This window comes from Oncorhynchus keta, unplaced genomic scaffold (assembly GCF_023373465.1).
Source record: "Oncorhynchus keta strain PuntledgeMale-10-30-2019 unplaced genomic scaffold, Oket_V2 Un_scaffold_3531_pilon_pilon, whole genome shotgun sequence".
Taxonomy (NCBI): Eukaryota; Metazoa; Chordata; class Actinopteri; order Salmoniformes; family Salmonidae; genus Oncorhynchus; species Oncorhynchus keta.
In genome coordinates, this window is record NW_026290920.1 from 661,006 (window position 1) to 673,743 (window position 12,738).

The 12,738-nt window shown below is 44.2% G+C and overlaps 1 protein-coding gene across 1 annotated transcript in view; it reads right to left on the reverse strand.

The window, feature by feature from the left end:
* Positions 1–12,738, reverse strand: part of LOC118375044 (monoacylglycerol lipase ABHD2) — a 28,344-nt gene that overhangs the window by 6,821 nt on the left and 8,785 nt on the right. Inside the window, exons 4-10 of the mRNA XM_052515970.1 lie at positions 11,349–11,524; positions 10,118–10,285; positions 8,768–8,951; positions 6,005–6,097; positions 5,430–5,528; positions 4,117–4,186; positions 3,811–3,895 (exon numbers count right to left, since the gene is read on the reverse strand). Of these exons, the coding sequence (XP_052371930.1) occupies positions 3,811–3,895; positions 4,117–4,186; positions 5,430–5,528; positions 6,005–6,097; positions 8,768–8,951; positions 10,118–10,285; positions 11,349–11,524 (875 nt within the window). The remainder of the gene's footprint in view (positions 1–3,810; positions 3,896–4,116; positions 4,187–5,429; positions 5,529–6,004; positions 6,098–8,767; positions 8,952–10,117; positions 10,286–11,348; positions 11,525–12,738) is intronic.

Below are 12,738 nucleotides of genomic sequence, written 5' to 3' on the forward strand. Positions count from 1 at the left end.
CTATTAAAGGATCTCAGTTGCAATGTAGAGGGAGCTCTCAGAGAATTCATTGATAGACACGGAATTGATCTGAGAGTCACAGGGTTGTGATAGAGCTCATATAATTAAAGATGGACTTTGATAACTAACTCTTGACTTGTGTGTGGTTTGCGCTCATGATTTGGTAAATAGAGGAAATTTCCACGACAAACTGCAGCGTCCGCCTGGTGAGTGTCATCCCACAGGGCTTGTACCAACCATACACTATCTGCTAACATCTACCAGAGGTTATAATAGCCTAGGTGACTCTAGGAAATGACTCATATTTATAAACAATTCAAAAAGGACATACCAGCTTTCCATTAGGCTGAACCCTGAAGAGGGTTTGATGTAGGAACACATTCATAATAAACCATTCAGTTTGGCTGGCTGCATCTTTTGGGAAGAGGTCCTATCAATTGTTTAATAGCGTTTTAAAAAGGACCATGAACTAGACGCAGGGAAAAGTTGAAGCTTGCTTTAAAACAGAAATGATGTCTAATATGCAGCTTCCATTTTGTGACATGGAAGATAAGTATGAGCAAAGCAGAAGCCTAATTCATCTAAACTACACACTTAAGTAATAATAATACTGTCGTATTCTGCATTTGAATAGGATGCCATTTAAATCCTAAAATGAAATGGACTTTAACTCTGGGTTAAGCACTACGCACAAGACTCCTGACTGAGGTTCCAACTAAAAGATTGTTGGCCGGATTTGTCCGCCACAGTCCTAATGACATGTGCCAACTACTATGCAGCTTAAAGTTTGATTCCAGGTGAGGTGACCACATTAGTTATACGACAGCTTTCACATGTTTCCAGGCTTCCTGTGGCCAGTGTGAGTCAGCCTGACTCTTCTAGGGCAAAGGGGACCGAACCACCAGCTGATTTCCACCTATCAGAGAGTGAGGCAGGGCACCAGCTGATTTCCCCTATCAGAGAGTGAGGCAGGGCACCAGCTGATTTCCCCTATCAGAGAGTGAGGCAGGGCACCAGCTGATTTCCCCTATCAGAGAGTTAGGCAGGGCAACAGCTGATTTCCCCTATCAGAGAGTGAGGCAGGGCAACAGCTGATTTCCCCTATCAGAGAGTGAGGCAGGGCAACAGCTGATTTCCCCTATCAGAGAGTGAGGCAGGGCAACAGCTGATTTCCCCTATCAGAGAGTGAGGCAGGGCAACAGCTGATTTCCCCTATCAGAGAGTGAGGCAGGGCAACAGCTGATTTCCCCTATCAGAGAGTGAGGCAGGGCAACAGCTGATTTCCCCTTTCAGAGAGTGAGGCAGGGCACCAGCTGATTTCCCCTATCAGAGAGTGAGGCAGGGCACCAGCTGATTTCCCCTATCAGAGAGTGAGGCAGGGCACCAGCTGATTTCCCCTATCGGAGAGTTAGGCAGGGCACCAGCTGATTTCCCCTATCGGAGAGTTAGGCAGGGCACCAGCTGATTTCCCCTATCGGAGAGTGAGGCAGGGCACCAGCTGATTTCCCCTATCAGAGAGTGAGGCAGGGCAACAGCTGATTTCCCCTATCAGAGAGTGAGGCAGGGCAACAGCTGATTTCCCCTATCAGAGAGTGAGGCACCAGCTGATTTGAGGCAGGGCAACAGCCCCTATCAGCTGATTTCCCCTATCAGAGAGTGAGGCAGGGCACCAGCTGATTTCCCCTATCAGAGAGTGAGGCAGGGCAAGGCAGCTGATTTAGGCAGGGCAACAGCCCCTATCAGAGAGAGTGAGGCAGGGCACCAGCTGATTTCCCCTATCAGAGAGTGAGGCAGGGCAACAGCTGATTTCCCCTATCAGAGAGTGAGGCAGGGCAACAGCTGATTTCCCCTATCAGAGAGTGAGGCAGGGCACCAGCTGATTTCCCCTATCAGAGAGTGAGGCAGGGCACCAGCTGATTTCCCCTATCAGAGAGTGAGGCAGGGCAACAGCTGATTTCCCCTATCAGAGAGTGAGGCAGGGCACCAGCTGATTTCCCCTATCAGAGAGTGAGGCAGGGCCAGCTGATTTCCCCTATCAGAGAGTGAGGCAGGGCACCAGCTGATTTCCCCTATCAGAGAGTGAGGCAGGGCACCAGCTGATTTCCCCTATCAGAGAGTGAGGCAGGGCACCAGCTGATTTCCCCTATCAGAGAGTGAGGCAGGGCACCAGCTGATTTCCCCTATCAGAGAGTGAGGCAGGGCAACAGCTGATTTCCCCTATCAGAGAGTGAGGCAGGGCACCAGCTGAGAATCTCCTATATCTCCACCCTGCATCTCTGTGTAGTGCAGGACACAACAAGCCAGTGAGCTAGTGTTCCCCTCCATCCCAGCTCTGGGACTCTATAAATAACAGGACACATCACCACCACACATTCAGCACCACTTTGAGGAAACGTGATCATTTCAGTAGGGAACTTGTCTTTAGACCTACCCCTTCAATGTTTGCAGATCTGTAAGATGGGAAGCAATATTGTGGAAGCTCTACCACTACACAGCTTATACCCAACCAGAACCTTCAGACATGCTTACATTAAAGGGTAAGGGCCAAGGGAGAGGGATAGAGAGCAATGGGCTGTTCCATAAATCCCGTGAGAGATGAGAACTGGCTAGAGTACTGTCCAGTCCATGGATCTAATATAATCCAACAAATGGTGACTAGTTGGTAGTGCTGAGGTGGTTGTTTCCATAAATAGCATGCTTTCCTTTACTGCTCCATTTGATCAACCCAGTAAACCCTTGAGGATTGAGCTGATTGGCCGCTATTCTCAGTGTTCTATTTTAAAATGATAGGTTACCATGATTGGTGTTCTATCATTAGAATCAGTTAGTGTTGAAAAAAATGCCAGACTTTAGTTTGCATATCTAAAAAGGTAAGGCCTAGCGGTGTCTAGAGTCTAAGTCACGAGCACATGAGGAGACAGAGGCTCTCATCTGTGTGATACACTACCGTGTGCGTGTGTGTGTGTGTGAGTGTGTTTGAGTTAGAGCCAGTGTTAAATCAGTCAGACATTCCCAACACACCTAGTTGTACATACCGCCCCCTCCCTGGCCTGGGTGTGGGACTTACAGGATTCATCTGCTTATTCAAGCTCTGCTGTTTCAGATACAAAGTAAGGGAGAACTTTGTACCAGGTGTTGAACTGGTGAAAACACAGTAGACTTCTAATGATTTCCCTTGTGTTAGTACACAAATAACATGTGCACATACTGTTCTGGACATTAAAAAGTGACTTTTCAAAGTGGCTTGCTGACACCAAACACCAAGTTAATTTTAGCCATGTGTTTTTCTCACTGTTACAGTACTGGCTAACTTCTTATGGAGTAGTTGCATGATCGGATTCTCTGGATGCCTCTTCTCAATAGCTAAACAAAACGGAACTTCAGCACACAATTACTTTAATGTAGCTTTGCTGCTCTGCATAAAGGCATGTTGTACAAACATCTGTTGTAACTAGAAATGCCACGATCGACATGTTGTACAAACATCTGTTGTAACCATTAGTTGGAACTATAAACAACATGATCAACATGTTGTACAAACGTCTTTGTCTGTGTTAACTATAATGACATTGCATTATAACAGAAGCAGGACACAGACAGTCCAAGTATAGATGACATGTTTTCAAGTGGGGAATTACACATGCACATGTTTATCTCTGGGGAAAAGGTGTCCTGGGGGACCGGGTAGGGCGGTTCGAGCCGAATGGCCCTGTGTCTCTGTAGGGACCAGCTCTGAGTAGAGAAAGTGTGTGTGTGTGTGTGTGTGTGTGTGCATGCGCGCGTGTGTGTACTAATGCAGGTGTTTGTTACCTGCCAGTGTGCGAGGGATGGTGAGCAGAGACCCGTGCACCAGAGGATCGTCTGCAGAGTTGACCAGCAGAAGTGGCACGTCAACCTATAAAATACAACCATAATTAGATATACTGTATGCAATACACAGGCCCAATAAGAGTCCACTTAGACACAAGCTTAAATCATGAGCTCTCCAAAGACCTCACACTGTTCTAAGCACTTCCTTTAGTACATGTCTGATATTCATACACACATACATGTTTAGAAAAGTATTCTTAATTCACACAGGAGAGAGAGAAGTAGGGATAAAGAGTATCAACCTACATTGTGAATATAATGCACACAGCTCTCCTTCTCGTAGTATTCTTTGAGGGAGTTGTGCCCGTGGAACTTCCTGCAGAGACAGGAGGGGTGACAGGTCACAAAACAAAGCAGCATGCTGTGGAAACTGGAGAGGGATTATTAAGTGACATACTATGTGGGTGAGCACATCCCTATGAACCATGCACAGCAAGATACTCAGAGGCCTTTCTTAGGGCTGGGCGATATAGCAAATTAATGTTTTAGAACAATGTTCAAAATGCCTGTATTGCAAGAATCAAGGTAAAAAAAATGTATTTTTTTTTTAACTGTCTTTTTTCTCGTTTCCTTTGCTCCTTCTGTTGTGTTCACTGTGCACCTTCCCACTGGCACAGACACCAGGCCCCTCCCCCTGACACTCACCACAACAAAGACTAAAGAGCACTTCTTCCTCTCTGACAACGAGCAGTTTAAAATCTCTATCTGCATTTAACTAAACCATTCTAATGATAACCTTTTCATGTCTCAACTCCCAACATGTAGAACAGAGCAGACCTTACAGACGTGAGTATCAACGACTTGGGCAAATGTCTGCTCAGTTCTTGTCAGCATTTTAGCCACATACTGTTATGTGCCAACTGTCCAGTAGGTGTTTTATAAATGTGCAATGAGCATAAAAATACACATTAATATCCGGAATTGGCAAGTCGTTCTCACTTGATTTCAATATCTAAACAAAGTGAACAGTTTGTTCAAACAAGTGGAGATGGACAGGAGGTTGTATTCAGAACAGTTCAACTGTTATACCATGTTAGCAAGCAAATACACCCAAGTTGGCTAAACTTGAAATATAAAAATTAGCTGGCTACTCATTAGAAGGTGGGCTTGAGAGGTTGACCTGTGTTCATTATCTATGCCTGCTACCTTAAGTTAGTCATTATTAGTGAATGTACATTGTGCCTGGTTCTGGTTAAGTTTGTTTAAAAAAAGGACATTTTCATAGACAGATTTGAAAGCCAGATCAGTGATTATTGCAAAAAAGCAGGTTAAACTATTTTGATAAAATTATTGAGTGTTGACAGTCTATTTTAAACATACAGCCATAAATCTCACATTGACCCCCTGTGAAATCAGTTCTAAATATTGTAGTGTTGAGGACTCAACACTGATTTCACAGGGGGTCAATGTGAGACCGGTTGCTCACAGGAATAATTGCATTGTGTGTCATTTTAGCATGTGTTCCTTATTAGATTCTATTTAGTGTATTTTACTCAAATGTATTGGGGGGAAAGCGAAACACTGATTTAATTCTAGGTTATTTTCAGCATGTCCTATACCTCATGATGGTTTCATCGATCTGCATGAGGGAGGTGGCCGTGTAGAGCCGGCTCAGGTCTGCATCCTCCATCTTCGTTGCACTTCCAAACAGACTGCCCCTGTAAACACGCACACAAAATGTTGAGACATGGCGTTGAATCACGTGACAACACTAGTTATTCTCAGTAAAAATCTATACCTATACCAGGAATTTCCGTGCCATCGCTAATTGCCTCCATTTCATTAGTTAAATAGTTTGCCTCAATAGTTTGCCTTTACTGATCTGCTGGGTTGTGACTGAGTTAAGTCCAATCCATTTGTCATAGATCTTAAATAATATAAGCCATATATCAGACCATTTGATTTCCTATGGGTGGCCCCAGCAGGGCTTGAATGAGTGTTATCATGTGATGAAAGCTCCCAATCACCACATGGAGTTTCCACCATATGGCTTTTACAGTAATTTGTCCATTTCAGATATATGAGAAGTGTCATGGCCCTAGGGTAGGGGCTAGGGGTTTCTTTGGGACTGGGCCTACCAGTGTGAATGTGCTACCAGTGTGAATGTGCTAAGTATTGGAACAGGGCTGAGTACCTGTGTGAAAGGATGATCTTCTTCATGTTGTCGGCCATGAGGAAGTTGTAGAAGCGTCTGCACTGGTCCCACTGTAGGAACGTCTCCTGGGCCCTGTACACACACACACACACACAGAAGTCAGTTGTGTGTAGAGAGAGAACTAATTATATTGTCGTCATGTTTATATCAGTTTGGCCTGACAACCAACTCAAAAGTTGGCTAAAGCATGAAACACAGGTTTCATCAATGTAGGCCAATGCAGGACAACAAAAAACCTGCTGCCAACAACACTTTGTACTCTTGAAGCTGATATGCTAACCATCACCCCACACGTTAAATCCGCAGAACGATCTCTTACTGCACTATGAACTCACCAACACTACCTAGCTAGCAACTAGCTATCAACAAGCTAGCAGTACTCCAACAAGCTAATAACTAGCTAGCAACAAGCTAATAACTAGGTAGCAACAAGCTAGCAGTACCCATCTAGGAATTAGCTAGTCCAACTTCATATCTGCTAGTGCACATGTGAAACAAGGTTGAGGAGTAACTGATTACATGTTATCAGTTACATGTAGGCTAAATCTGATTTTTTTGCCTGACCATAAGTTCAGAGACCTCTATGATGACACACTAAATGTGTTTGATGGATCCTTTTTGTCTTCTTCTAATGCCTCTTAAGGGGGAAGTAATCAGAAAAGTAACTTAAAGTAATCAGATTACATTACTGATTACAATTTGACAGGTAACTAGTAACTAACAAATGACATTTAGAAAGTAACCTACCCACCCAACCCCGATGAGAAATACTACAGAGGTAGCATATATAGTGAGAACTACGCAGCAGGCATAACAATCCCATTCAACAGATGGCATGGGCAATGACAAAAGACAAGGCTTTAGCTATGACATAGACAGGAATGGAAAATAAAACAGAGGTATAAAGACTACTCCCATTTCACAAAAGGCCAGTCTGCCTGGTCCTGACACACACACGAACACACTGTTTACTCTCTGGACAGAGTGGAGTGTTCCTGCCAAGAGACGTTGGCCACGTTTCAAACTCAAAGGTGTGGTTCAGAAACACCACACGTTTCACAGAGTTCCATCTACTCCATCCCAGAGCTTGTGCAATACCACATCTAGAAACACCAGTGCGTTTTCAGTCACTGTATCGCGATAAAAAGTTTTCCCCGTCACGACAAAAGCTCAAGTGTTTACAAAGTCTATGCTCATTATGATAACAGGCAGTCTGCTTTAGACCCAAGTGTCATCAAATAGATTACAGGGACTAAGACAGAAGGGAAAACACTGAAACAACCTCCATGGAAGAACTGCATGGTGCATGAAAACTAACCACCCAGGTTAACGGAGCAGCCAACAGTATGAGTCTGTTTCAGTACTCAATAACACAGAACTACTGTACTGGAGCCTACATCTTTGCCTACCTCAAAAGACTTGGCAAGGCAACAACCAGTTGTCTACAGCGGAGACAGACCGGCACCCAGGCAAGGATAAAAGGCAGGGCATCTGTCCTCAGTCTTTGTTGTGTTAGTCACCAGTCCACTGAGATCACAGATAAAGCCAAACTACAGGAAATGATCAATGATGCTGGAGAAAAAACAGGATCCCAGCTACTCTCAGCCTTGTTGCCATCTTGTCAGACAGAAAGCTGCTGGACAAAGTCAATTCCATCTGAGTGAACCTCCTTTTACAGAGAACCAAGGCTCAGAAGTAGGACAGACAGAGCACTTGTATTCAAAGCAATACACTTGGAAAGTAGATTACGTCACAAAGGTGCATAAAAGATGACGGCCCCCCATGTAATTACCATAAAACGCCTCGCTTGCTAAGTTTGCCATATTGTACATTGCTCTCTGTTACTAATTTATTCTATTGGCATTAGCACAGTATACATGATTCTAATTCTAGCACCAAGACAGTGGCAATTTGAAAAAACAAAAAAGTTAATTGTGCTTATTTACTGGCACATTGAACCACGTCGCGTGCCGTAGGGGCGGCAGGGTAGCCTAGTGGTTAGAGCATTGGACTAGTAACCGGAAGGTTGCAAGTTCAAATCCCCGAGCTGACAAGGTACAAATCTGTCGTTCTGCCCCTGAACAGGAGTTAACCCACTGTTCCTAGGCCATTATTGAAAATAAGAATTTGTTCTTAACTGACTTGCCTAGTTAAATAAAGGTCAAATGAAAAATAAAAAGTAGTTTACAAACTCAGTGGATAGTGCTCAAACTAAGACATATCTGAATTCCTTCATCTTTATGCGCCTTCGCCATTGGTAAAACACAACTGAACAGTATGTCATTTTTGACAGCTGTTTTACCATATCTTGCAAATGAGTAGCAATGGATGCTAACTAACTGCACAGTAAATAGAAACACCAGCTAGCTAACTTCACTAAGTTGGGGCAAAACACTTATTTACACTAAGTTAGCGTTACAGCTCATTGCTAACAAGCATAACACTGCCTCTAAAAAAGACAATGTGTCTCCACTGTTTATATTTTGATGTTTATGACACCTTCATTGACCTAGTATACAGCTGTGTGTAAAAAGGGCATTTAGTATGTAATACAACAAACACCATTAGTTAGGCAAAATGTCCATTCTGCGTCCTCGCGTAGCAATTATAATATACAAACGTGTGCAGCACTGCAATTTGTAACTCCACGGATGAACACTGGATAGCCATTTTGAGCAGCTCTTACATGTTGCTTTTGCATACTTGAACAGGGTTTAAATAAGCCTTAAGACCGTAGCCCACCTGAGTGCACTGTATCCCTGGCAGACGCTGACGCAGCACAGCACTCTCTCCTGATTGGTCCGGTTCTCTCCCAGGAACTTGCACACAATGTTGCCTCCCAGGCTGAAGCCCACCACTATGAGGTGGGTGTGAGGGAACATCTTCTTGATGTAACCCACCATGGACGCAAACTCCCACGTGCAACCTACCAGAACAAGCACACGGACACGGACCAGAGCAAAGACATTACATACTGAGGCTTTGAGTTGGTTCATTTCCTTGGTAGCATAATTCATGGTCACTGATCTGAAATGAGGGTGGTGTGGTGAAAACCTGTCTTTCACCTATAACTTCTTGTTGTTGCTTTTGTGTGCGTTTTATTAGGAGCGTGTGTGCGTTTTATTAGGAGCGTGTGTGTGCGTTTTATTAGGAGCGTGTGTGCGTTTTATTAGGAGCGTGTGTGCGTTTTATTAGGAGCGTGTGTGCGTTTTATTAGGAGCGTGTGTGCGTTTTATTAGGAGCGTGTGTGCGTTTTATTAGGAGCATGTGTGCGTTTTATTAGGAGCATGTGTGCGTTTTATTAGGAGCATGTGTGCGTTTTATTAGGAGCATGTGTGCGTTTTATTAGGAGCATGTGTGCGTTTTATTAGGAGCATGTGTGCGTTTTATTAGGAGCATGTGTGCGTTTTATTAGGAGCATGTGTGCGTTTTATTAGGAGCATGTGTGCGTTTTATTAGGAGCATGCGTGCGTTTTATTAGGAGCATGCGTGCGTTTTATTAGGAGCATGCGTGCGTTTTATTAGGAGCATGCGTGCGTTTTATTAGGAGCATGCGTGCGTTTTATTAGGAGCATGCGTGCGTTTTATTAGGAGCATGCGTGCGTTTTATTAGGAGCATGCGTGCGTTTTATTAGGAGCATGCGTGCGTTTTATTAGGAGCATGCGTGCGTTTTATTAGGAGCATGCGTGCGTTTTATTAGGAGCATGTGTGTGTTTTATTAGGAGCATGTGTGTGTTTTATTAGGAGCATGTGTGTGTTTTATTAGGAGCATGTGTGTGTTTTATTAGGAGCATGTGTGTGTTTTATTAGGAGCATGTGTGTGTTTTATTAGGAGCATGTGTGTGTTTTATTAGGAGCATGTGTGTGTTTTATTAGGAGCATGTGTGTGTTTTATTAGGAGCATGTGTGTGTTTTATTAGGAGCATGTGTGTGTTTTATTAGGAGCATGTGTGTGTTTTATTAGGAGCATGTGTGTGTTTTATTAGGAGCATGTGTGTGTTTTATTAGGAGCATGTGTGTGTTTTATTAGGAGCATGCGTGTGTTTTATTAGGAGCATGTGTGTGTTTGTACACGCCTGTGTAGTCCTCACCGTAGGTGAACATGCGAGGTGAGGTGAGCTCGATGTTGGGCAGAGCACCCAGGTGATTGAGCACAGCACACCTGTAACCCTCCTTCTGAGAGTGACCCACAAAGGTGCGGATGTAGTGCTTCTCGCTATGGTTACCGATCCCCGGGCATATCACCATGGTGACGTCATCTGTTGGAATAGCAAACATACGGACAGATGGATCAGTGAGCCGTTTGCAAATGAAAATATGTAAAGGCAAGATTACACGTCCTCATGGGCCGATCATTGCACGGTGTGGTACGTAAATATGACAGGTAGCAAACAGAGACAGTATGGTGCCTCAATAAAACCTCTATAGGATGAGATGTCCCAGTCACTCAAATAATAAAACAATAAGTAGCCTAGTTACCCGAGGCTCTTTATTACCTTTATTTAACAGGCTAATCAATTAAGAACAAATTGTTATTTACAATGACGGCGTGACAAGAGGCAAAAGGGATACAAATCTATATGTTTTAATAACTATAAGATAAAACAGACAACACAGACAGAAGCCACTGGCAACATCACAATTAGAACAGGAAACAAAGTGGATGTGTGAAGTAAAGCAACATGCTTCCTTCCATATGGCAACGCAAACTAGTGACCATTACAAACTACTACATCTCAACTCAGAGGTCAAAACAAATGATCTACGTCACAAATGGCACCCTATTCAGTACACTACTTTGACCATGGCCAATAGTCTGGTCAAAATAGGGAATAGGGTACCATTTGGGTCGCAGCCCATGATCTCATCACCTTAGCCGAAAGTAAAGATAGTAGAGTTTACCAAGAGTCACGGTCTGTAAATCTGTGTCCTCAACAACACTGACATAATAATCACCTACAGAACAGGAAATGGAACCACAGGGTAAACAAGTCAATGGACCAAAGGCGTCAAAACCGCCCTGACAAACTGAGCCCAGACAGGGCCGATACCGTACATAGGACAGGTCCATAGCACAACATTGGGCTGATGAATTTGCTCTCATGCTTCCAATGAGCTCATTCAACAGCTTTCCTTCCCATTGCACTTCTCTCCTTGGTCATTGTTGTAAATGACAATGTTTCTCAACCAGTTAATGTAGGCATAGAAAAGGTAAGGCAAGCACATCTCAATTGAGGGGGATGTTTTTGTTTTTGTGAGTCCTGTGCCAATAGAGATTCTCCATTCTTGATAAATGATCCATGAATGATTGAAATAGCCCACCTCCTGTCCGGTGGTCCCCCATGGGCTCGAAGAGGTCAAAGGTGGCGGTGGCCCCATCCTGCATGGGTAAGTACTTCCTGAGGCCTATGGGGTGAGGGCAGCTCACCCGCCCCATCTTGCCATACAGTGCTGTCTGTAGGTGGCCACTTTTACCCCACAGCAGGGGCGGAATGTACCTGCAAAACACACAGAGATTCACTATGGGCTGTTCTGGCTCAGACAAGGCTTACTTTGTCCAAGGCTTACTTACTTAATTTACTTTAATCAAAAGATGAAAGGTTTATTTGCAGGTAATAAAATACATTGTAATTATTGGTATAGGCCCTAGGAGCTATATCACATAGGCTAGTAGCCTAAATCGCACACATACAGTACACTCTACAATGCCATGCTAACTCGAGATCTGTGCACAGAAACATGTGTGGAATGTGCAACAGTGTCCATATGAGGTTTCTGTAAGACACAAGCACACAACAGCATTAGGATGTCCCTTGCAGTAATAGAATAACTTTACTTGATGACTTGTTCTCGCTTACAGTCGTCTTATTTCGGTCAGTCAGCTAATGTAGTATACACTTTTACCTGTATTAAACCTTTAACTAGGCAAGTTAATTAGGAACTCATTGTTATTTACCATGAAGGTCTACTAAGTGGCAAAAAGGCCTCCTGTGGGGAACGGGGCTGGGATAAAACCAGTTTTAAAAGGTAGGACAAAACACACTTCATGACAAAAGAGACACCAACACTACATAAAAAAAGAGACCTAAGACAACAACACAACATGAACAAAGCAGCAGCTCAACACAGTAGCAACATGACATGGCAGCAGCACAACACAACATGAACAAAGCAGCAGCTCAACACAGTAGCAACATGACATGGCAGCAGCACAACACGACAACAACACAGGGGCAGCAGCTCAACACAGTAGCAACATGACATGGCAGCAGCACAACACGACAACAACACAGGGGCAGCAGCTCAACACAGTAGCAACATGACATGGCAGCAGCACAACACGACAACACAGGGGCAGCAGCACAACACGACAACAACACAGGGGCAGCAGCTCAACACAGTAGCAACATGACATGGCAGCAGCACAACACGACAACAACACAGGGGCAGCAGCTCAACACAGTAGCAACATGACATGGCAGCAGCACAACAACACAGGGGCAGCAGCTCAACACAGTAGCAACATGACATGGCAGCAGCACAACACGACAACAACACAGGGGCAGCAGCTCAACACAGTAGCAACATGACATGGCAGCAGCACAACACGACAACAACACAGAGGCAGCGGCTCAACACAGTAGCAACATGACATGGCAGCAGCACAACACGACAACAACACAGGGGCAGCAGCTCAACACGACAACAACAC